The sequence below is a fragment of the Calidris pugnax genome, unplaced genomic scaffold (assembly GCF_001431845.1).
Source record: "Calidris pugnax isolate Ruff unplaced genomic scaffold, ASM143184v1 scaffold49, whole genome shotgun sequence".
Taxonomy (NCBI): domain Eukaryota; kingdom Metazoa; phylum Chordata; class Aves; order Charadriiformes; family Scolopacidae; genus Calidris; species Calidris pugnax.
In genome coordinates, this window is record NW_015090798.1 from 3452187 (window position 1) to 3475219 (window position 23033).

Consider the following 23033-nt stretch of genomic DNA (forward strand, 5'->3'; position numbering starts at 1 on the left):
TAAAATTGTTAACCTTATTAATTTAGCTCTGCTACTGAAACATGTGCTTTGGGGTTTTGCTTTTTGGTTTGTTTTTTTTTTGTTTGGTTTGTTTTTTTTTTTTTAAATGCTCTGTGGTATTGGAGAAGATTATTCTGCAAATTGCTGCATACAGGTGGGGAAAAGTGAATTTACACCTCAAAATACTCTCTAATTGAGATATTTGCATTGTCTATTTCAGACACCAAATATTTTCTTTAGTAACTGAAACTTCCATGTTTCAGATATTGAAGTAGTAAAATCAAGATGACATTCAATGCAACATCCTGTAAAAAAGGCAACAAACCATTGCAACATTGAGCTGCTGGGGAAAATACTATTTATTATACATTTAAATACAAATTTGAAATGTGTTGTGGACACAATCTGCAGGGTTACAGGTAAAAAATAAAAACGTACAAAGTTACGTTCTGCATCTCTCAAGTTTGACGCTTCAAAAAAAAAATTTCACAAAGTACCAAAAAAGTTCATCTTTGTAAGAACAGCAAAGATTATAACCAATACAATCTTTTGCTGGGCCGATTATTTTTGTTCCCTTCCCTGCGTAAAGTACCTAGAGCTTGTCAAGAGTCCGTCGAAGTGTGACCAGCTTGAAGGAATGTGTGATCACCGTTCGGATGGGTTCGTCCCGCAGTGAGTCCTAACCCTACACAGTCGTTTCGTGTTTCCACAACCCAGTTCTGATATTCCCAGTACTGTCCGCAGTGAGCAAGGGGCCGTCCTGCCCGCTGCTTTTAAGGGGTCCGTTCTGAATGGCTAAATTCAAGCCGTAAGATTTCTGTTGGTTTTCAAGTTCGACCGCTATGGGTTTCCTTAGAATCTCTTTTTTGTTGTTGGCGGGTATCGTTTTTTCCGTATTCCTGCCGCTTTTGGGAAGGGTGCTGCAAGCATCGCTGCTGTCTTGTTGGGACTGGTTGTACTGCCTTTCCCTGTAGGCCAAGTAGGCCCTTCTGCTCCTGGAGTGCCCTTCGCCGTTGCTTTGGCGGCTTTTGGGCAGGCCGTTCTGGACGCTGCCCTCCACGCTGGTGGGCACGTCGTAGGCGTACTCCCTCAGCACGGCCAGCCTGCTGGCACGGTGCCCCTTGCTTCTGTTCTTGTGGTGCCTGCTGGGGTGTCCGTTTGTCCGGAACTGGACCTCTAAGGGTGCCACGTGCATTTTGATATCATTATCCACCGAGTGCTCGGTGAGGCTGTTGTCCAGCTGAGGACCCGTGTTCAGGGGCAGAGAAGCGGGGTGGCACTGGGCCGCCGCGGCCTGTAAGTTTGTGAGTTTACAGCCCTGAGAAGAGTTTTTCAGGCTGGAGGCGCTTTTGTTGGTGCAGGAGGATTCCGCGCTGCTGTTGGTGCACTTGGGGGCCTCTCCGTTGGTCCCGCTGGAACTGGAGGGCTGAACGTTCACCTGCACCGAGTAGGTGCTCCTGCCAGGGCAGCAGGTGGTTATCCAGGCGTGCCTGACGTCCTCCCTGTTGACGCAATGGTGGACCATCAGGAAGGCGCTGAGGCTTAAACAGGTGGCCCCAAAGAAACAGCTGAAGATGAGGTCCATGGGATAGTAGAGGGAAACCGACAGAGCTCCGAAGATCCACAAAGCCACGTAGAGAAGCAGGGTGAGGCCCACCCCCAGCAGCTGGGCCTGGAAACTGTGCTCGTTCTCCAGAGCAGACGTGGACACCAGTGACACCGACAATGAATCCTGGTGAGCCAGCTCCCCGTGTTCGTTGGTGGCCAGGCGCTGCTGCTCCTCAACAGGCTCCTTGAGTTCGTACTTCCGTTCAGGGTGACGTTTCAGTTGTATGAATATGCTGAGGAAATACATGCAGTTTATGAAAATGATAAAGCTCGCTGGTCCATAAAATGCTCCTAAGCTGGGTTCCCAAGTCATCCAGCAACTGGAAAAGAAACAAAATCAAAGAATCAAAATTAATGTCTCCTCACAAGTCACGCTTTACCAGTCCTTAATGGTATTATGAAACAATCTTGGCTGTGTCCCATCTTCTGGAAGAATCAGAATTAATTACAATGACTACTTAGAAAAGCAAACCCACAGATCATAGAATCACAGAATGGTTCGAGTTGGAAGGGACCTTAAAGATCATTGAGTTCCAACTCCCCTGCCATGGGCAGGGACACCTCCCACCAGACCAGGTTGCTCTGACAGAGCTCTCAGTTGTATGGTACTTACTAAGGAGCATTAGGTCTGCTGCCATAATTTCGGATGTTTGCTGCTGCTGTTATTCCACAAACTATGATGGGGATCCCTCCACCGATAAGGTAGAACCTAAAAAAGTAAAGCCAGTGCAAGCTTAATGGCAAATGGATTTTATTCAGTCACCAGGAAGGAAATGAGAGCTCTCCAGGACACTGGGAATATGCAAATTCTTTAAGAAAATAAATAGGGTGAATCAGGTTTGGGCTTTGGCAGTATTTCCTCACTATGATTTTTTTCCTCCTGTTGCAAACCACTTCTCTCACAGCTCCTCACCTCTCTCACAGGCACATACACGGTGAGAGGGAAGAAGCAAAAGCTGGGGGTCAAAAGTTGTAAACTGCTGGAAAAGAATACAGAAACTTAGAAGAAAAATAGTAAGTGTTAGCTTAATGGCAAATGGATTTTATTCAGTCACCAGGAAGGAAATGAGAGCTCTCCAGGACACTGGGAATATGCAAATTCTTTAAGAAAATAAATAGGGTGAATCAGGTTTGGGCTTTGGCAGTATTTCCTCACTATGATTTTTTTCCTCCTGTTGCAAACCACTTCTCTCACAGCTCCTCACCTCTCTCACAGGCACATACACGGTGAGAGGGAAGAAGCAAAAGCTGGGGGTCAAAAGTTGTAAACTGCTGGAAAAGAATACAGAAACTTAGAAGAAAAATAGTAAGTGTTACATTCTTTTTGCCAGAGATGAACTTGCCTGACGCTATGTTCAGAAGATCAGCCATAAGAACTCTTGTTGCTTGGGGTTTTTTCATGTGGAGGTGTTTGGAGGGGTGGTGTTGGTGTTGTTTTGATTTATTTATTTTTAATGGCCTCTATAATTTCATAGTATATACCTCCTGCTTCCCTGCAGTGGTAATAAAAACTGTCTGCCTTCCCAAGGATGAGGGCACACGTTGTTGGAGTATCGAACTTTTCATTCCCATTTCTGTGAATTCACATTGAATTCATTAGTGGCAGCTCAATAATTACTGACAATCATTCAAATTAATGGCACTCTGTCCTGCATCTTATGTTAATCCTGTCCAAAATCATGTCGGAACCCACAGTGAAAACTACTGCTGTGACACATGCATGGGGAGTTGGTTTGTCAACAAGAGACACATATTCCGATGGTCCTGGACCTTCCCTCTGCATTTCACATTATTCAGAAGAAGTTACTGCTGTCCCACTTGAGACACAAAACAACAGTCTAAAATAGATTAAGTCTTTCTTGGAAGTCTAGGTACACTAAATATATTACATAGTCGCTGAATCCTACAAAGATCAAATCCTGTCATTGGTTTAGTCCGTATCTTGAAACAATAATCAGGGTGTTTTTTTTTTTCTGTTCCAAAAGACCCTTTGTAATTCTGGAAATGCTCAGGAAGGAGAAATATAAACAGCGTGGAGACAAACAGAGAATCAGTTGTTCTGCCTCCTTAAACTCGATCAGGGTGGGTTTTTTTTCTGTTCCAAAAGGCCCTTTGTAATTCTGGAAATGCTTAGGAAGGAGAAATATAAACAGCGTGGAGGCAAATAGAGAATCAGTTGTTCTGCCTCCTTAAACTCAAGAAACAGGACGGCTGATAACAGCAGGTGATGGGTTCCAAACAAACAAGCAGCTCTCACACAAGCTCTTTGCCCTTTGCCACTAGGGGTACCTTTGTTTCAAAATAAGTTTAAAAGACAACTGAATGAGAGAAAAAAAGAAAAAAAAAAGTCCTTCTATGGCTGTTCCATGCAAAAACCTTGCAGATCCCTTATCAGCAAGAAGCTGGACATTGAGAAAATTTGAAAAATATGAAAAAAAAAAGCCACGACAGATGTGGTTACATAGTCACTGAATCCTACAAAGATCAAATCCTGTCATTGGTTTAGTCCGTATCTTGAAACAATGATCAGGGTGGGTTTTTTTTCTGTTCCAAAAGGCCCTTTGTAATTCTGGAAATGCTTAGGAAGGAGAAATATAAACAGCGTGGAGGCAAATAGAGAATCAGTTGTTCTGCCTCCTTAAACTCAAGGAACAGGATGGCTGATAACAGCAGGTGATGGGTTCCAAACAAACAAGCAGCTCTCACACAAGCTCTTTGCCCTTTGCCACTAGGGGTACCTTTGTTTCAAAATAAGTTTAAAAGACAACTGAATGAGAGAAAAAAAGAAAAAAAAAAGTCCTTCTATGGCTGTTCCATGCAAAAACCTTGCAGATCCCTTATCAGCAAGAAGCTGGACATTGAGAAAATTTGAAAAATATGAAAAAAAAAAGCCACGACAGATGCTGCAAAGGCTACTCAGTACCCTGCTGGAAGGCACACAGCTGATGATGGACTTGACATCCTACAGTCAATAAAACACATTTACTTTTTTCTTAAAATAAAAATTGCAAAGACAGCACTTAAGGGGGTATAAATATTAACCTTCTACCTTGTTAAAGATTTCTATAAGCTTGCATATAGTACTGCAAATTTTAGTTGACAATATTCAGAAAAGCATTTCTGGTTTTTGGCATCTCTGTACTTCAAAATCAAGCTTTCTAAACATTTGCCTAAACTAATCAAAGTTAATCAACTTCTGCCACCTTGTGGAGAATTTCAGCTTAGCAGTTTTTAATTAATACCCAGAGGCTCAGGAAACTACATGAACAAAGTATGTTAATGTTTTCTATTAAAAGCATTTCACACATGGTGAATTTCACAGCTAATTCATTTTTCCCATGTCAGTGATTTCAGAAATAAAAACAATCTAAGAGGAATGCCTCTCAAAGAACACTACTTTCATTTGATAATGAGTGACGCCTATTTTTCAAATTCTTTATAAGCAATCTTTGGAAAAACTTATTAAGCTTTATTTACTTAAATTGCAGTGTTTGTTCCCTGCGTGATAACTCAGTTCTCCACATTCTTTTATAATACTTTAATGGGAAGTGTTGCTATCTAAAGTTCTACTCAAAGCTCCAATGGTAATGCTGAAATACTACCAATTTCTTAATTTACTAATCAGGAACACAGCATTGCAAGAGTAATATGCTAAGACCAATCGTCCTTCCCCTCATCTTCCTTGACAAAAAGCTGAGGAACAGATAATCTGGAAGAGACTTTGACGGACCTGGAAAGAAAATCTTCTATGAAAGGCACTTGGAAAATCTGGAAGGGACTTTATGGACCTGGAAAGAAAATCTTCTATGAAAGGCACTTGGAAAAACCAGTAGTGACCTGTCACATTTTCTGGTGAGAATGTGAGCGTAGAGACCCAGGAAATCCTGAGCTGTGGATGTGAATGAGGGTCTCACCTCAGCATCGGTCTGGGTGGAGGAGGTGGCTCATCAGGATCTTGACATCTTTTTGCTTTTTTGGTTACTTGCTTGTAAATATTACGAGAAGTCACTCCCAGCCACAGGACTGTCGCAAGAGTGGAATAGTGGAGAATTATCCCAACCTTAAAAAAACCCAAATAATAAAAATGAACCCTCAAACATTTCCTTTATACCAAATTAAAAACTAATTATTTAACGCATAACTGGCATAAAGCCTGAATTTTCAAAGCCTGAGTTCAAGAGAAGAAAAACCCCTCTAATTTTAATACAACTGTTCTAAATGCCAAATCATTGTGGTTTTCAAAAAGGCAGAGTATGTTATCAAACCCATCTTCCCACCAGGGGAGTCTGGGAAGGCTCCAGAGATGCAGTTTCCTCTAGTGGAAGGAAAACTTAATAACACAGGAAGAACTTCGCTGGCCAACATCTCCCATGTTACACATCAATAATACACTTTAGGAAAGTGTATTTTATGAAGCTTACAGTTTTATAAACTGAACAGCATTTTCTTTAGAAAAGCTCCATGAATTCCCAAACACTTTAAGATGTTAAATTTTTTCTTTAAATGTTTACAATTTTATAAACTGAACAGCGTTTTCTTTAGAAAAGCTCCATGAATTCCCAAATTCATAACTGAATTAGAGATGGCCAAACCTCAGCAGAACAAATCATTATAAAGGAGGAGTCTCAATAAAGCTGGTGATATTTGTTTGGAGAAAGCAAAAGTGTACTTGAAATACTTATTTCTCCCTCCCTTCAGGATATACTGAGCAAATAGAAAAATATATTTTAATAGCTATGGAAATCAGTTTTCACATGGTCTGTAAAGGCTACACATAGGCCTATAAACCAATTCCATAATAAGCAAGTTTCAAAAATAAAACTAATGGGTAAAATTTAATTTTTTGTGATAGTGTTTTGAACAAAAAAAGAATTTCTGTTGCACTTCTGAAATACTTTTCCGGTTTTCAAGTAACAAATTAGTTTTATCTTCATGGTTGGACGAAAATACAAGAGAAATCTGTAAAGGTAAAAAAAAAAGATTGGATTTTTTGTCTAAATTTTACATTCTGGTGAAAATGCCTGTACAGAAGGTGAAAAAAGACTGAATTTTTTTTCTAAATTTCACATTCTGGTGAAAATGCCTGTACAGAAGGTGTATATGTATGTAGGAATATGACACTGGTACCTAATTTTTTCAAGCATTTGCATGTTTACTTACTGCTTGACAAATGCTGGCATTCCTGGTCTGAGTTATGCCTCCAATAAACATCACACACGTCAGGAAAATATGAAAGCTCAGGTTAACCAGCATATGCCAGCTTTTTACACTGATCCTGATCACACTGTTAAAAGGAACAAATTAGACAACATAAAACACAGCTGCATTATTGTCTTTCAGAAACTAGCAAGATACACTCGTGATAAATGAGATATAATTACTGTTAATGATTGTTTGACTACCACATAGTTTGTAATCAAATATAATCTCTGGTCTTCATCACAAGAAATTAAACCACCCTCCTATTAACTAGCTTTATACAACTATTTGGGGCCTGATTCAAAAATGTTAGGCTTCAAGCTTTCACATTAACAGAAATGTAAAAGGCTGAACAGTTTGTTGAATTCTGCCATCATTCTGGAGTGGTCTCTTCTTTCACCATGAAGCAAAAGTGAAGAATTATAGTTATGAGAGCTAAAGTGTCCTACTCCAGAACAGATGAAATAGCCACTTGCTTAACTGTTGGTTTGCATCAACAAATTTTGTAGGAAAAAAAAAATAAAATCAAATGCAGATTATAGTGTTCTTATCAAAAAGAAAAGTAATTTTTTTCAGCCTAGTAATTTTGATTCTTACCTGTGATGGTACACGTAACTGACAATGATCATTAACAGGCACATCAGCAAAACCATGGCAGTGGCATAAATTACTGGATGCAAAAGGTCCGCTGGCTGCGTGTATAACTCAGCTCCTGTCAAATCCTGCCAACAAAAACAAAATTAACATTAGACCACCTTCTCTCTTCATTTTGTGAGGTTAGGGGGAAACGACAGACGAAACACAAAAGAAGAGCAGTAGTAACAGGAACCTTCTAGATGAACCTGTTCCCCCACCACAACCTTCTAATTATTTATTATTTGATGTTCCTGCCTTTCTTCCACAATTACTGGCTATTCCAGCTGACCTTTACAGATGCAGTCACACATCTTAAATTTCATATAAGCTTGAATATACAGAGAAGTTAGCAGCTTCATTTTTTGTTTCTTAAAACTATTTTTTTCTTTTTGAAACACTTACATGTACAGCATGTAGAATGGAGTTTCAGTTACGATTATTGTCTCCTGCAACAACCCAAAGAAGGTTAAAGAAAGTGCCCTCAGCAAGTCTGCAGATGATGCTATAGACTGAGGAGACTGATCAATAGATTGGAAGATATTCAGAGGGATGTTCAGGAGCCAGAGAAATGGGATGATAAAAGATTGTGAAATTTAGCAAAGGGAAATATGAAAAGATCTGCACCTGGGATGGAATAACCCCGAGCACACAACAGTACAGGCTGGGCACTGGACGGAATAGAAAGCAACCAAAGAACCACTTGAGGGGACTGCAAGACAGAAGTTGCCGACAAGTCAGCTGTGCAGTCTGCAGCCCAAGGCCACACTCCAAAAAACCACCACAAGCAGGTGAATTGATGATTCTCCATCTGTACAGCACTGTGAGACCACCTCTGCAGAACTGTCTTCAGTTTGAGTCTCACCAGTCCAAGGAAGGATCCAGTACATTCTGGATGCAACAAGTCTAACATATCACTGGGATGAGTAATGAGCTGAAGGACCTAATGTCGAAGGCTGAAAAAGCTGGATTTGTTAATCTTTAGGAAGTAAAGGCTGAGAGAGCTGGGGTTGCTCAGTCTGGAGAAGAGAAGGCTCCAAGGAGACCTTAAAACAGCGTTCCAATAAGTAAAAGGGGCTACAGGAGAGATGAGGAGAGACTCTTGATCAGGGAGTGGACCCACAGGACAAGAGGTAATGGTTTTAAACTGAAAGAGGGGAGATTTAGATTAGATATTAGGAAGAAATTCTTCCCTGTGAGGGTGGTGAGACACTGGAACAGGTTGCCCAGAGAAGCTGTGCCTGCCCCATCCCTGGAGGGGTTCAAGGTCAGGCTGGATGGGGCTTGGAGCAACCTGGTCTGGTGGGAGGTGTCCCTGCCCAGGGCAGGGGGGTTGGAACTTTAAGGTCCCTTCCAACCCAAACCATTCTATGATTCTAAAAGGAAGATGGAAGAAGTTTCATTGTTATATTGAACTACCTACTGGGACTGTATTAAGAAGACTGAGGCAAACTCTTCTTGGAGCTGAACCATGAAATGATAGGCAGCAACAGACATTAATCAGCAATGTGGAAAATGCTGATTAGATACAGGAAAAAAAATTCTGATGAAAGTGGTCACTTTCTGTGACTGCCAATTTCACCAATACTGCCCAGAGAGACCATGTAATCTCTGTCCTTGGAGATACTCAAAGCTTGACTGAATATGACCTGGAGCAATATGATCCAACTTTGAAGCCGAGGAAACTTTGAGCAGGTAATTGGACCAAAGGCCATCCAGATGTTCCTGCCCGACTGTTATTCTATGATCACTGCTTGGCCAGAATAGACAGTTGGTAACTCAAATAGAATTCAACAGCTCATGTGCAACGTTTAAGTTTTCTGAACCCACCTGTCAAAACATTATCGAAAAAGTAAGCATGGAACAGAACCTTGGACTGTTCAAATGTTTCAAATAACATCTAAGGAATGACATTTTCATTTACTAACAAGAATAGCAAGAAGAAATAATTTTATTTGGATGCAGTTACAGTTTACTAGAGTTCCATTTCCATAAAGGTATTCAACACTGAAAAAAACCCCTCCCAGTCCCTTCCAGTCCAAAAAAGCCAACTTTGCTTAACTAAGATCAGTGGAAAAATCTATTTTTTCACAACAGACAGGATACAGAAGCTTCTCTCACCTATAATTCTGAGTGAGTCACTCTTAAACGTCTAGAGTTGGCAAAGTTCAAAAGTGTGCTGGGGGAAAGGAGAACAAATTTGGCATTCACAAGGAATGGTACAACATTAGGAGGAAGCTTCAGTTTGTTTTGAGAAAAATCACAGTTATATACAATCTCTTTTCAAAGTTAAGATGGGTAATCTGATTTCATGGACAGGAGAAGAGTTCTTGAATTGAGTCTTACAATTAAATTAGAGTCTACAGTCTCTTCACCACACCTTCAACTCTTCTTTCATCAGAATATAAATCTGTTGTTCCTAACTCGCCAACCTCATTTTGAAATAATTTAATCAGATTGTCAGTTTGATTTTTATTTATTTGGTTTTCTTTGGCACATAGAAAAAACACTTTGGGAAAGATTGTAAGATACTATGCCTCAGGCGGGCAGTGTTACGTGGTTTCAACACTGCCCATGGCCTGGTTGACATCCAGCTGGAGATCCCGAGGAACTCATTGCTGATACAACCACGAGGGAACGTATCGTCACCTATAGCCGGTGAGTATCAGAGAATGGAAACTGTAGGAGAATTCCAGTTGCTGCTTCCAGATTGGTGACAGGTAAGAAGGTGTCACACATGTATTGGTGTGAACTTGGAGAACAAGAGCTACAGAATTGCAAGATGTACAATAGTCTTGATAAACATCTGAGAACACCCAGTATGCCCAGCCTAGGTCAATGGATTTCTTACCAATTGCACTGACTGTTTTTATCAGACCTACAAAAAGGAGAGCTAAAAAAGTTATTTGTGAGCTAAACTGATCCTAAATAGTAATTTAATTAAAAAAAAAAAGAGAGTGACAATAAAATAACAGTAGAGATGACATTAAGAAGAACATTGGGGCATTTATAGCCAACTAGCAGAACTCTGATTCTTCTCAGTTGCCATTGCTGCTTGTTCTCCTCTGCTGCAGGCCTAGAATAATGACATTTCAAGCTGAGCCTCCTGGTCATCTATTATTAAACAGCGGTCAAAATTATTTCCAAATAAATACAAAATTTTATAACTGTATCTTCCTAAATCACTAGATTATAAAACCAGACACTCCATTATGGGTTTCCTTCTCAGAAAGGACTTTACATTACATTCTGCAGTAAAACAGGCAGCACATTACAACCTGTTGAATTCTACACACATGTACTAAAGTAAAGTAGACCAAAAAAGAGTGAAACAGCTCTGGTCAAGTCATTTGCCACCCAGCCAGGACGATGGAATATTGCATTCAGGTCCCTCCTGCCACTACTGTTCATTTATTTGATGTTAATGACAACTGTTAAATTAAAAGACAAGCTTCTAAATTAATTTCCTGTGAGCCTGGGACCAGAATTCCGTTTTTCACAACAGTATGGGAGTCTACAAATTAAATAAGCTATTGTGGCTTTTTTAGTTAATAAATGCATAGGCATTATGAAAACCTTTCTCAGCAGCTACTTGGGCATCTAGAGCTTTTTGCAGTGTATTAACTGTGTGCAAGGAACATCTACCAGATGAACGTTATTCTGTCCTCCTCCACCTGCCCTCTCCAGTCCCTACAGCCTAACATTTGGGGGAAGTAGCTAAATATTTAAGAAATACCAGTTCTGAGCAAGCACAGAATGAGAGCCATTGGCAGAAAAGGAAGATAGCTGCCTCTTCCTCTGACTTTTTTCATTTCTGATTGCCAACAGTTCTCTATACAACTTACAATGACATATTGATTATAATCTTACCATGTATTAATTTAGAAATAGTCATTTACAGCAGCAGACTGAGTGTGCTCTTCATTTTTCTTCCTCCAGATGGCAGGAATGTGACCAATTTAAAGCACACTCTCTCTTCACATGCATATTACACATACAAATGAAGTTTAATTCTGTTTTAAAGAATGCTGTTATGTTTTAGGAAAGGATTATATGTTTAAAAAATATCAAAGAGAACTATAGGATTATAACAGTTTGAAGTCACTTAAAACAGTACCTTCAGAGGTAAAGTCAAAATGTTGCTCTCTTTGAGCTCTTTTAAAAAGCTTGGCATGTAAATAATTTTTAATTTATGTTTAGCTTTTTGGTATTCTACTATTCTATTGAAAATTTGAGTTGCAGAACAAAAATAGCAACTTCTTATGCACTGATCATCCTAAAGGAATCCTCTTTCTTCCATGTATTACATAAAAATATATATTTAATTCCACGCAGAGCACGTTAACTACAACAAAATCCATACCAAAGTTGCACCTAAGTTAACAATATTTGCTAAACCTCTTCCTATTTTACTCAGCTTCCTATACCCTACCATTTTCATGTATCACATTTTATCATTTAGCATCTGTGGTACAACTGATGAGCCAGGTAACAGGCACCACCTGTAAAAGGGAACCTTCCCACACCAAATTCTGAAACAAAATGCTCTGGGAACAGCCAAAGAAGAAATCCTCCTTCCTAACTGAAGGGCACTAAAACGAGGTGTCTCACTTCCTTTTCTTTAACCATCGCTATATTTTAGAATCAGTTAACCATTTTATTGACATCAATTTACTAAGACTAGACCTCAGATACTATTTTTTAAACAGTATTTCAAAAATATTTTCAATAGTAACTGTTTTTATTTTGTTTCCTTTCTCAGTCATTGTCTTCTGGTAACAGATCTACAGACTAGGGAATGAATAGCTAATTGGCAGCGAAATAACAATTCTGTTTATGGATCACAGGAAAAAAAACCCTGGGAAAACACTCCTGTCAGACAAAGCTAACAAATTTAATCTAACACTGAGAAGATAGTTTAAAATAAAGGTAGCATTCTAAAAAAAAACTTGTCATTATTAGACTAAAATTCATAAAAGCCTATTTGATTACATAGCTCATTAAAATGGCTTCCTATGATGGTTGGACTTAATGATCTGAAAGGTCCCTTCCAACCCAGACAATTCTATGTTTCTGTGATTCTACAATATAGTACTTTCCTTACAAAAATTCTTTTGTGTCTGGTATATTCAGCAATTAATTCCGCTTTGACAGATTTCCACTTAAACCTCATCTTACATCAACTTTTATATCAACACAAGCGAAAACTGAAATTATTTCTTATGTCTAGTTTTATGCAAAATGGAACATGGGAATGCTCATTCTCTTTTAACGCCAGGAAAATAAAACCAAACAGGATTCTATTGGAATATTTTTAAGTTGCAGAGAGAGACGTGTAATTCTGAGTGTCCTACCATTAAGACAGCATAGTTGCTGAGGGAGTAGCACTGAATGGTGGTTATATTTTCATCGGAGAGAAGAATGCGACATCCCTCAGATTTCCATCCCCCTTGTCCGTTCAGCAGATCAAAGTCCCACTGAGCAGCAACAGCATCTGCTCCGTGCGCGATGCGCCGCAGCGTCACGTTGATGGGCGCGTGGTGACTGGCTGGGCTTAAACCATCTGTTACAAAAGAAATGGATTTGCACATAAATTTCTCAACACGTAACACGTTAGAGGCTAAAAAACCTTTTATTGGATACACAGCGGTCAAAACAAAGGAGTAAAAAAAAAATCATTCTTATTTTTAAAGATCATAAAGAAGTAATAATAAAAAACAAACCTATCTTGGTAAGAATAACTGGGGTTACAACCGTACGACGTTTTCCATCATCGGCCAGGTTTGTTGAATTTCCTGTTGCTGGAAAAAGCTTCCCATTGCGAAATGCAATAAGCTGGAGCTTGTAGACAGACTCATCCGCTGGTCTGATTTCTCTTTTTTGCTTTTGGGTGAAAAGGGAAGCTGGCAACTGGATAGAAGCCTCTACAATCGTGTTCTAGAAAGAAACGGATTTTTTTAGATTTTTAAAGAGAAAAACAAATTCTTTACAGAGATAAAATTAGCAACTCCTCCAACTGAACAGTGTCAGAGGTTAATGCATTTAGCAATGTGTTGTGACAAACCTATTTGTCCAAATAACCCAAGATAAAATAATTGAATCAGGTTATTAAAGTCTTAACACTTTTTTAAAGAGAAAAAAAGTTAAGTTTCTGTAATTACCTGACTTGTTACAGAGAGTAAAGTTCAAGTTGATATCAGCAAACTATTAAAGAGTTTTCCAGATTAGACTATTGGCAACTGGAAGCAACGGCCCAGAGAAGCAGAGAAAGAGAAATTCTGTAATTGTGCATTAGCACCATTCAAACTGAAACACCGTGTACAAACAGGTCTTGATAACTTGTATATAAATAATATTTGGGTAGGGAAGTATGCATGTAATTTCATAGAATTACATAAATATAATTTCAAATGCACACCCTGCAGCATTCAAGCACATTAAGTGATAAAAGCAAACTGGTACGTAGGGAAATGTAACTGAAAAATGACTTTTATGGAACATGAGGAAGTGTTTCCATTCTATAAACACCCACATATATATATACATATATATATGTGTGTGTGTGTCCACACACAGAAGTAAAATTAACCTTTCAGGTCCATTTTCTACTTTGTGCTTACTTACAGCATCACTCTGCGCCGAACACTTCAGATATTTAAGGAAACTGGTAATTTAATATGTTAACGAACGTGAAAATACAGCAAAATAAAGCCAACCATTACTATGAACTAGGAAGCATTTCGATTTCCACACTTATGAAAAGGTCTGAAAGCATCTTGCAACTTAAGATGTTTTAATAAAGAAAACCACACTTACTCATTACAAAATTATTCTATAATCTAACTTAATTAAAGTGACAAAGGATAATAATCTCTTGTCACAGTAACTCTGCATTACATAAAAAAATGCCACTTTAACATTAGAAATTAATAATATAAGTTTGCTTTCCGACTGATTCATATTTAAGATATTATTACAAAGTCAGTAGGGAAACAACGAGGATCTGACCTTTAAAGCCAGACTTGACAGTGTGTTTGAAACGTTGCACTTAAAGCTTAATTGTTTATCTAGATTTCCATCTGGATCTCTTCTCCCATAATCGCTGAGTCCGGTGCGGTCTGACGTGGCCACTTTCTGGAACACGGTGCACGTCATCCCGGTGAAGCCAGCAGCCTTTATCACATAAGCCTCAAGAGCAATATTTGGAGAATACTGTAACAACAAAACCAACAAAAATCAAACATTACTTTTTTTTTTTTTTTTTTTTTTTAAACACACCACAGGCAGAATAATAAATTATCTTAGAGGGATTCTCTGCCAGAAGAGAGGAAAAAAAAACAAACCACCCAGGAAAGAGTTTGTGTTCATCTGGCAGGGGGAAATCTGTTCAGAGTATTTCTCTTCTCCCTACAGAAATAGCAAGCGTTTCAGATAATGCCAACACCTATTAAGAAAAATAAAAAGCTATTGAAACTCGAAAGCCAGCAAAATGTCTCCTAAATAAATAACATTTATACTTACAGTAGAATAAACTTGAGCTCCGTTTGCAAGCCGGTACATAGCGATTTTCTGCAGACACTGTACAATTCTAGTGCAAGCCTTGGCTTCCCTTTGGGCCATCCAGAGAACACGCTCATCAGCCAACATGATGTTACTGGCTATGTCCACCATCACGTCTCCAAGCTACCAGGGAAGAGAAATAAGACCGTTCTATCCCTTTGAAAGCCTTCGTGGAGTAGGATCATTATCAGAAAATACAAAGCCACTTGTCAGCATAAAAAAAAAAAGCAAAAAGGAAATTGGCTGTTCCTATCTCAATCACCACTTGTCAAGTTGAGATACTGAAATGCTTTGACTCAGACATTTACCTCCATCCAGGAAAAACGTTATGCCAATGTCATTTGTCTGTTTACATTATACTTAGGAAACAAAAACATAAGAAATACAGATATTTCAGTAACAGCAGAGTGTGCAATACTCCACATTCTACCGTAATAATTATTTAAAAGAGCTATTTATAATCAGCTTTAAACCTAAAATAAAACAAACTTAAAATTCTATAAATCAGCAATACTACAGTTTGCATATATGGAGGAAGGTAATAAGAAAAAGGTGTTGCAGGCAAAAATAACATGTAACACTTCAGCTTCTCTTCCTTTTGCTATGTCTGCTTTTCCTTTTGATTCCTTCCTTGCTCACCTTCAATTTTCCATGAACTGGTTTGGGTGGCAGGTTACACATGAGAGAGACAGCAAATACCCACAGGTACCTGAGCTGCTTCCAAACCATCAATTACCTTGTTGTAAGTTTACGCTCATACTCCCTGCCCTGTCTTCTGTACGACAGGCAAACACAAACTAGAAAGGGAATTCATTTATTTAGGCCACAACTCCGCCAAAATTAATGAGCACCTACATTAGCAACATTGACCTACACTGGGTTTTCACAACATTTAAGAAACATCAACAAATATTGGACCAAAAGCAAAGGTATATGTATTTTCTAGTTGAACTGACTGAAATGCAATTCACAGTGCCCAAATTTAGGGACTGGAATTTTCTGCATAAAGAGAGACAGGATGGGGTGGGGAAGACATCTCCTTTACCATCAGGGCTTCTCAGTTTGTTTTCAGAATATTACTAATAAGGAGAGAATACAATATTTTGTTGTTGGTTGTTTTTAAGTCTTCAAAAATTATAAAATTTTCAAAATTTCAAATTTCAAAAAATCAAAATATAAAAATATTTACTGTTTTAAGAACTGGGTTTTTTTTAGGGACAGAAGCTACAATCAGTAAACATTCTCAACAGCAAACACAGAACCCTCAAGCAGCATCTGCAGACTGTAGCCCTTTCCATTAAATTCTCAAGAAGAAATCAAAGTTAAATTAATTGAAGATGCTTATTATGACTTATTACTACTTGAAAACCGGTAACACATTTTACTCATCAAATGGTGTTTTTACAGTAAATTATCGTTATTATTACTTGAAAACTGGTAACATATTTTTCATCAAATGGTGTTTTTACAGTAAATTATCAGGATAAAGATCTTTAAGTCACTGGACTCAAGTTGTTTCATATTTTGTACTTTTATAAACTATTACACCTTATTCTTTCCCCTACTTATCAAGGTAAGCACAAGTTTTTCCAACTGCATTCTAATTTAAGAGAATCTAAGAACTTTCTGAACATTTGTCTTCTGCTTGTTTCTTCTTCTGACATGAAAAAGGAATTAAATGAAACTTTTTATAATTTATACTATTTATCTTTCAGAACAGCCACTGTAATGCGAACTAAAGAACTGACAATAAAATGGTACAAGTATTAAGAAAACATTTGTAGTTATACCCTAATAAGAAATAACTGTCTTATTAATAGCTTCTAAAAATTATTAAATGAAATTGCACTCATGTTCTTTGAATCTATCAGCAAATCAAATGTTTACTTCAAATCAAATCAATTAAGATTAAAAAAATACATCACCTAAGACCAAAACAACCTATGAATTTAACTTAGATTTTTTCATATCATCTATAACCTTCAAACATGGCAAAGCAATGCCAGATTGTGTCACCCTACAGACAATAAATCACAGCTGAGAAAAGAATACCCTTATAATGTAACAAATCATGCAGCCATCTAAAATTTGTTTCTATTTTTGACTGGGTACAAAACCAGCCATTTAATGAACTGCTCGTATAATTCCAAAACACAGCAAGAAAACCCAAGCTATGACTGTAAAAGGAGATTTAGCCTGAAAATTCTCCAAGGACTTCTGCAAAGAATTTACAACCAGCATTTACGGTTTGCTGAGAGTGGACGGGGAAATTTTGCTCTTTTTTTGCCTTTTTTTTTTTTTGCGCAAGTTTAAAATTAAGGCATTGTGGTCTCCAACTTCCCAACATGCACTGTACAGTGAGAGCAATATAACCTCTGTTCAGCAGTGAAACAGAGAGTTCCTACCCACTGGTGGGACTATTCAACCACTCGTATTTTTTTTCTCTCCAACAATGAGCGTTCTCTAAGATTTTTATTTTTAACGTCTTATCTTATATCCTGCAAGATATAGGAATAGTGAAAACCTTAGAGATACAGCTCAATACTGAATAAAGACAGCCTACCGTGGTGGGAGGGGAGAAGATAAGTCTTGTTTTATTCATTATTGAGAGGATCTCTGAGGCTTTCATTATTTGGATTTTTTTAGATAAGAACATACCAATGAAAACCTGCATGACCCACTCCATATTAAATAAAAACAGACTTACTGTACCCATCTCCCTGCTCCAGTGCTGACCAGAGGTGTTACTCACATTACAGCTCCAGTGAATGCTGGATCATCTCAGCTCGAATGCAAAGGCTGTGACCATGGGTCAGCAACTTCAGGGACCTACTAAACAAACAAAAACATGGGATAGAATCTGATAATCTTCTAACTGAGCTCCTGCATCTAACGTTGAGAAGGTTTCACGGCTCAGAATACTTAAGGACAAACACTTTGATTATCTCTAAAGCGATGGCAAATTATCCAGTTACCTCTTTATATTTTTCAGCAAATCTTCCAAATTTCTCTATCATTTCAGCCACAAAAATAACATCCATCTTATCAGAAAAGTTTGCTGCTTCGACAGTGTAAGCCAAGAGCTGTCTCGCTGTTGCCACCGCGTTAGTAAGGTTGAGCGGCATCTACACAGAGAACAAACACAAGCAATTTAAAGAAGTGAAAATTAAGCACAAGACAGAGGCAAGACTTCAGCAATTAATAAAAAAGCATTTTCCCAAAGAGGATAGCAATCCCCACAGGGATCACAGTGTTTTAAGTAGCCAGGGACCATATCTATTAGCAAAAACATTTCCCACAAGCCAGAGAACCAGCATTTGGTGGCGTTTTATAGGAAAAGAAGCCAAAAGAAATTCAAATACACCACTGCTGTAGCATTCACTCATGATTCTGTAATTCCAGAAAGTATTTGGAATGGAACATACAAAGCAAAAAAGCCCCAAGATAAATCTTCTCTATGACAAAGCTCATGATTTCATTCCTGAAACAAGCACCACACTGGAAAATTCTTCACTAAATAGTACACAACATCAACATGTCCCTGCTGGTCTTAGCACTTGTACATAGATTTGAATGTAATTAATGAAAAACTTTTTTTTTCCAAAACACTAAGAGTCATGCATTTAAAGTGTAAATAAAGTTCAAAGTCATCACACACACCGAGCAAAGTCAACTTTCAAATTCAGATATTCTGTATAAGTTCTTTGAACTTTTTCTTTAAACATGAATTTCTTTTCACCTAAAAGTATACCTCTAAATACACAAACAAGAACAGTGAAATATAAATGTTCTTGTATGAATGTTACAAAGGTTTCAGCTGCATTTTCAACTTGGACCTCTACTTGATTTAAATTCCTTGGCAGAGTTCTGATGTTCAAAATGGCTCAACTACCTTTGTGTTCTCTAAAGACGCTTATAATATTATTAAATTTAATATTATGTCTCCGTGACAATAAATTTCTGGGCAGAACACTGCTAAAAATTCCAGACCTTCTACACATAAAAAGAGGAAGGCTCTAATGCGTAAAAACAACTCCAAAAAATCAAAACATGCCACTTCTCCCTTTAAAAAAAATTAATATTTAAAACCTCTGTTTCAGTGTAACACACCTGTGTGCATGTATTTTTAAGCAGATTATAGGAAGTTACCAACTTCACACATGGAAGTCATACTTCTGCTTTTCTGAAGATCTCAATCTGACCCTCATATTTTAAACTTCCTAACACAAAGTTGGCCACATTCTTCCACAACCTGATAAATGTTGGCTAAGCAAAGGCAGTTATAACAGCCGGAAGGAATCTAGGCTCTGGAGCAGTTGGGCTGCAGTACGTAGGCAGGAGTAGCATCAAGCTGTTACAGACCTTGTGGAAAATATATATTCCAAGGTGAGGAACAAAGAAAATCTGTGGCATCAGAGCTCTCAATAAGCAAATACTCAACTATGCTGTGGCCCATAAAGGGATTCCCAGCTGCAAACCAGTCGCTACGCACCGCCGCTCCCCCTTCCAGCCCTCAAAGATGTTACTTGTGACTAAACCACAGCAGAGTAGAGGGGAATAACATCATGAGGCACTGGAATAGGTTGCTCACAGAAGTTGTGGATGTCCCATTCCTGGAGGTGTTCAAGACCAGCATGGATGGGGCTTTGAGCAAGCTGGTCTGGTGGGGGAGGTTGGAACTCAATGGGTAGGAGATTTGGAACTTAATGATCTTTAAAGTTCCCTTCCAACCAGAACCATTCTATGTGTTCACCGTAATTCACCTAGACCATCCGTATTACCAGTTAAAAAAAAATAATAGTAATAGTGGAGAAACAGACTTGTGAGTTTTTATTTTTATCGAGGTGCTGGAGCGAGTGCAGAGGAGGGCAACGAAACTGGTGAGGGGGCTGGAAAACAAATCGTATGAGGAGCGGCTGAGGGAGTTGGGACTGTTTAGTATGAGGAAGAGGAGGCTGAGGGGAGACCTCATCACTCTCTACAACTTCATGAAAGGACACTGTAGAGAGGTTGGTGCTGGTCTCTTCTCACAGGTAATTAGTGACAGAACGAGAGGGAACGGCTTCAAGCTCCAACAGGGTAGGTTTAGACTGAACATTAGGAAAGAATTTTTCACCGAAAGAGTGGTCGGGCATTGGAACAGGCTGCCCAGGGAGGGGGTGGAGTCACCATCCCTGGCTGTGTTTAAGGGCTGTTTAGATACAGTGCTAAGGGATATGGTGTAGGGGAGGACTTTGTAGAGTAGGGGAGATGGTTGGACTCGATGATCCCAAGGGTCTCTTCCAACCTAGACGATTCTATGATTCTATTTTCATGAAAGAATTTGATTTTATAGAAGTGCACAAATTACCTGGTTGAACATATAAAGAACTCGAGTCACATCATTGGCATATTGGCACCTGGAGTAGTCCTCTTCTGCCCAGTAGCCTCCCCTGTCGCATCTGCGCCAGGCTCTTCTCTCATCTTGTGAGTTGCCAGGATATATCCCACTGCCAGCGGAATAACGGGTACACAGCAGGTATGCTGTGATGCCTGCCAATGTTCTAGGCCACCTGGGGAGTCAAAAAGCAAAAAAAAAAAAAAATATAAAAATTAGACAGATTTGCATGACAAGTAAATACAAGGATTAAACACTACACCACAAAATAAAGAGACACTCAAAACTAAGCATCTCTAAACTACTTAAAGGGCCACCTTGGCTCGCCTTCAGTATTTTCAAGCTGTTCATATTTGTGTACTATGAACAAAGCAAGTTCTAATACTAGCATGCTTTTTTGGAATTCTTTCATGAGGTTGGAGGGGGAGAGGAAAAGGTGCTTATAAAATTACTAAAAATAGTTTACTTTTTTTTTTTTAAATAAAAACCCCTTGCCTACTTCACAAAAAATTCCATTTTAACACTGTAAAGACAGTTAAATACATAGTAGAAAGCCCTAAAAGCTTTCTACTTGTCCTGCTCGCATGCATCAATGTAATTTTCAAATCACTGCAGTCACATCAGTACCAAACCGCCGATATGAACAGAAAACTACATTTACAGTAATTAAGAAACAGTAGTACAGCCACTTTGACCAATTTTGCAACCAAACATAATACCAAATAGAAACTAATGGGAAAAAAAAAAAAGTGTTCCTAATGCTAAGAAAACAGAAATTAATTCCTTTCACTCAAGGTACGTGCAAGTAAGCACTTTTTAAGAAAACTTTAAACATTCTCTCAACTTTCTCCTCTGTAATTTTACTGCACGCTTTATCTGTATAAACATATACACAGATAAAAATGAAATAAAGAATAAATACAGAAAAAGAAATTGCAATACACCTTTAGTGCACTGATCATTCATGAGATCAGACCCGACTGAAAGGAAACAGAAGAACAGAAGGAAACCAGGCCTGAATTAAGCTGCGATGCTGAGAGAAGAGGAGGACAGGGAGGAGGAATGGCAGCCAGACTGCCCCTGCTGCCGGCCCTCTCCCCTGCCAAGACATGCATAAGCAGGATTTTATCATTCAGAACACTAGTGCTTAAAGTTTAAAAGCAGAAAGCATACATACCTAACCTGCAGAATGCTAAATACCTCAAATCCAGCCACCCAACACAAGGTTTAACTAAAACTGAGAACAAAAGAGAGCTTCATCTGATCATCCCAGGCTTTCTCCACCATAATTAAGTCAAGGTCCTTGACCAGCCTTAAGAGCCAAGGTACTTTTTCCTCAGTTTTAAGTATTTCAAAGGGCCTTGCACAAAGCAGTTGTCTCCAAAAATTGAAATGGTGGAACAAAATATTGTTAGATTACACTGGGATTTCAAGTTTGCTTTTATACCCACCCTGCTCTTCAGTAAATGGTCATTTAGTCATGACTATCATCTAAATTAAAAAATGCCTAGAAAATATCTGTATGTTAAAAAATTGTCTGTGTTTGCAGGAAGAAGGAGTAAATATCTTGAAGAATGTTCTATTTCAGGAAATTAAAATTTAAATGATATTGCCAAGGCAGAGAAACTGAACAAGTCAGCTCCATTCTCCCTTTTATTATTTATTTGTTAAGTAACTTCTCTTGCTGAAGACACTGGGATTTATCAGAGTTATCTCTCGAAGAAGAGAGTAACTCCAGGGATGGACCAAGGCAACAAGCTACATTTTTCAATTATATTAAATGATGCAAAAGATTAACTTTTTGTGGTATACTGAAAGTCTTCTCTATCTCAAATCCTGTTTATTCCTAATGAGCTCCAACAGGACAATTTCAGCATGTTCAGTAATGGAAGACAGACTCTTACATCAGGCCATTTTGGCAAAGATTACTTAGGTTTGGGCAACAAGAAACTGAAATACAGCTACTGGTGGCATCCTTAAAATGCACAGGTCATGGCAACAACTATAAATGAACTCCAGGTCAGTAAGTTATCTAATGGAAAAGACTAGACAAACCAAAATGGAAAACAAAGGCTTAAATTTTACTATCTTTGATAACAGCTTTGGCATGACTTAACAGTTCTCCATATTGTAGTGCCATCTGTAGTTAAGAAATGGTGACTTATTATTATGACCATCACCATAATATCTGAATACTAGAAGAGACAGAAGATTATTTGAGCATCATCCAACCTAGCAAATATGCATATGCTAATTTTCGGAGCCTCAGCAGCCACTTCAAGAAATTTACGGAAGTGTCACCATTCAACCTTTATCAGAACAGAACTTACATCAGAATTGGTGACAATGGAGATCGTTAGAAGGAGAGAAAAAAAATTTTAAAAAAGACATTAGCACAGCTTTAAAATGCCAGGAATTACATACAGGTGTTTTAGAGAATGTAAATTAATTCAAAGAACAGTTAGAATCTGCAACAGTCTTGTAAATTATTTACCATCTTTTCTACTGTATAGAAGAAAAAAATAGTAGGAAGGACAGAAATCTTCCATAAAAAATCCTAACAGCCTTGGTGAATTGCTGCAATCCCAGTAGTGACCATTACATGCACCCCCACAAGCCAACAAAAACATCACTTTGGATCATGTCTGGCCAACTC

The 23033-nt window shown here is 38.4% G+C and overlaps 1 protein-coding gene across 1 annotated transcript in view; it reads right to left on the reverse strand.

Annotated features, from left to right (window-relative positions):
* Positions 1-341: 341 nt before the first annotated feature.
* LOC106885123 (adhesion G protein-coupled receptor A3-like) overlaps positions 342-23033 on the reverse strand; it is a 65556-nt gene continuing 42864 nt past the window's right edge. Inside the window, exons 10-20 of the mRNA XM_014937041.1 lie at positions 20351-20552; positions 17976-18125; positions 14962-15123; positions 14449-14652; positions 13164-13377; positions 12795-13003; positions 7405-7529; positions 6769-6892; positions 5523-5668; positions 2222-2317; positions 342-1928 (exon numbers count right to left, since the gene is read on the reverse strand). Of these exons, the coding sequence (XP_014792527.1) occupies positions 686-1928; positions 2222-2317; positions 5523-5668; positions 6769-6892; positions 7405-7529; positions 12795-13003; positions 13164-13377; positions 14449-14652; positions 14962-15123; positions 17976-18125; positions 20351-20552 (2875 nt within the window). The 3' untranslated portion in view covers positions 342-685. The remainder of the gene's footprint in view (positions 1929-2221; positions 2318-5522; positions 5669-6768; positions 6893-7404; positions 7530-12794; positions 13004-13163; positions 13378-14448; positions 14653-14961; positions 15124-17975; positions 18126-20350; positions 20553-23033) is intronic.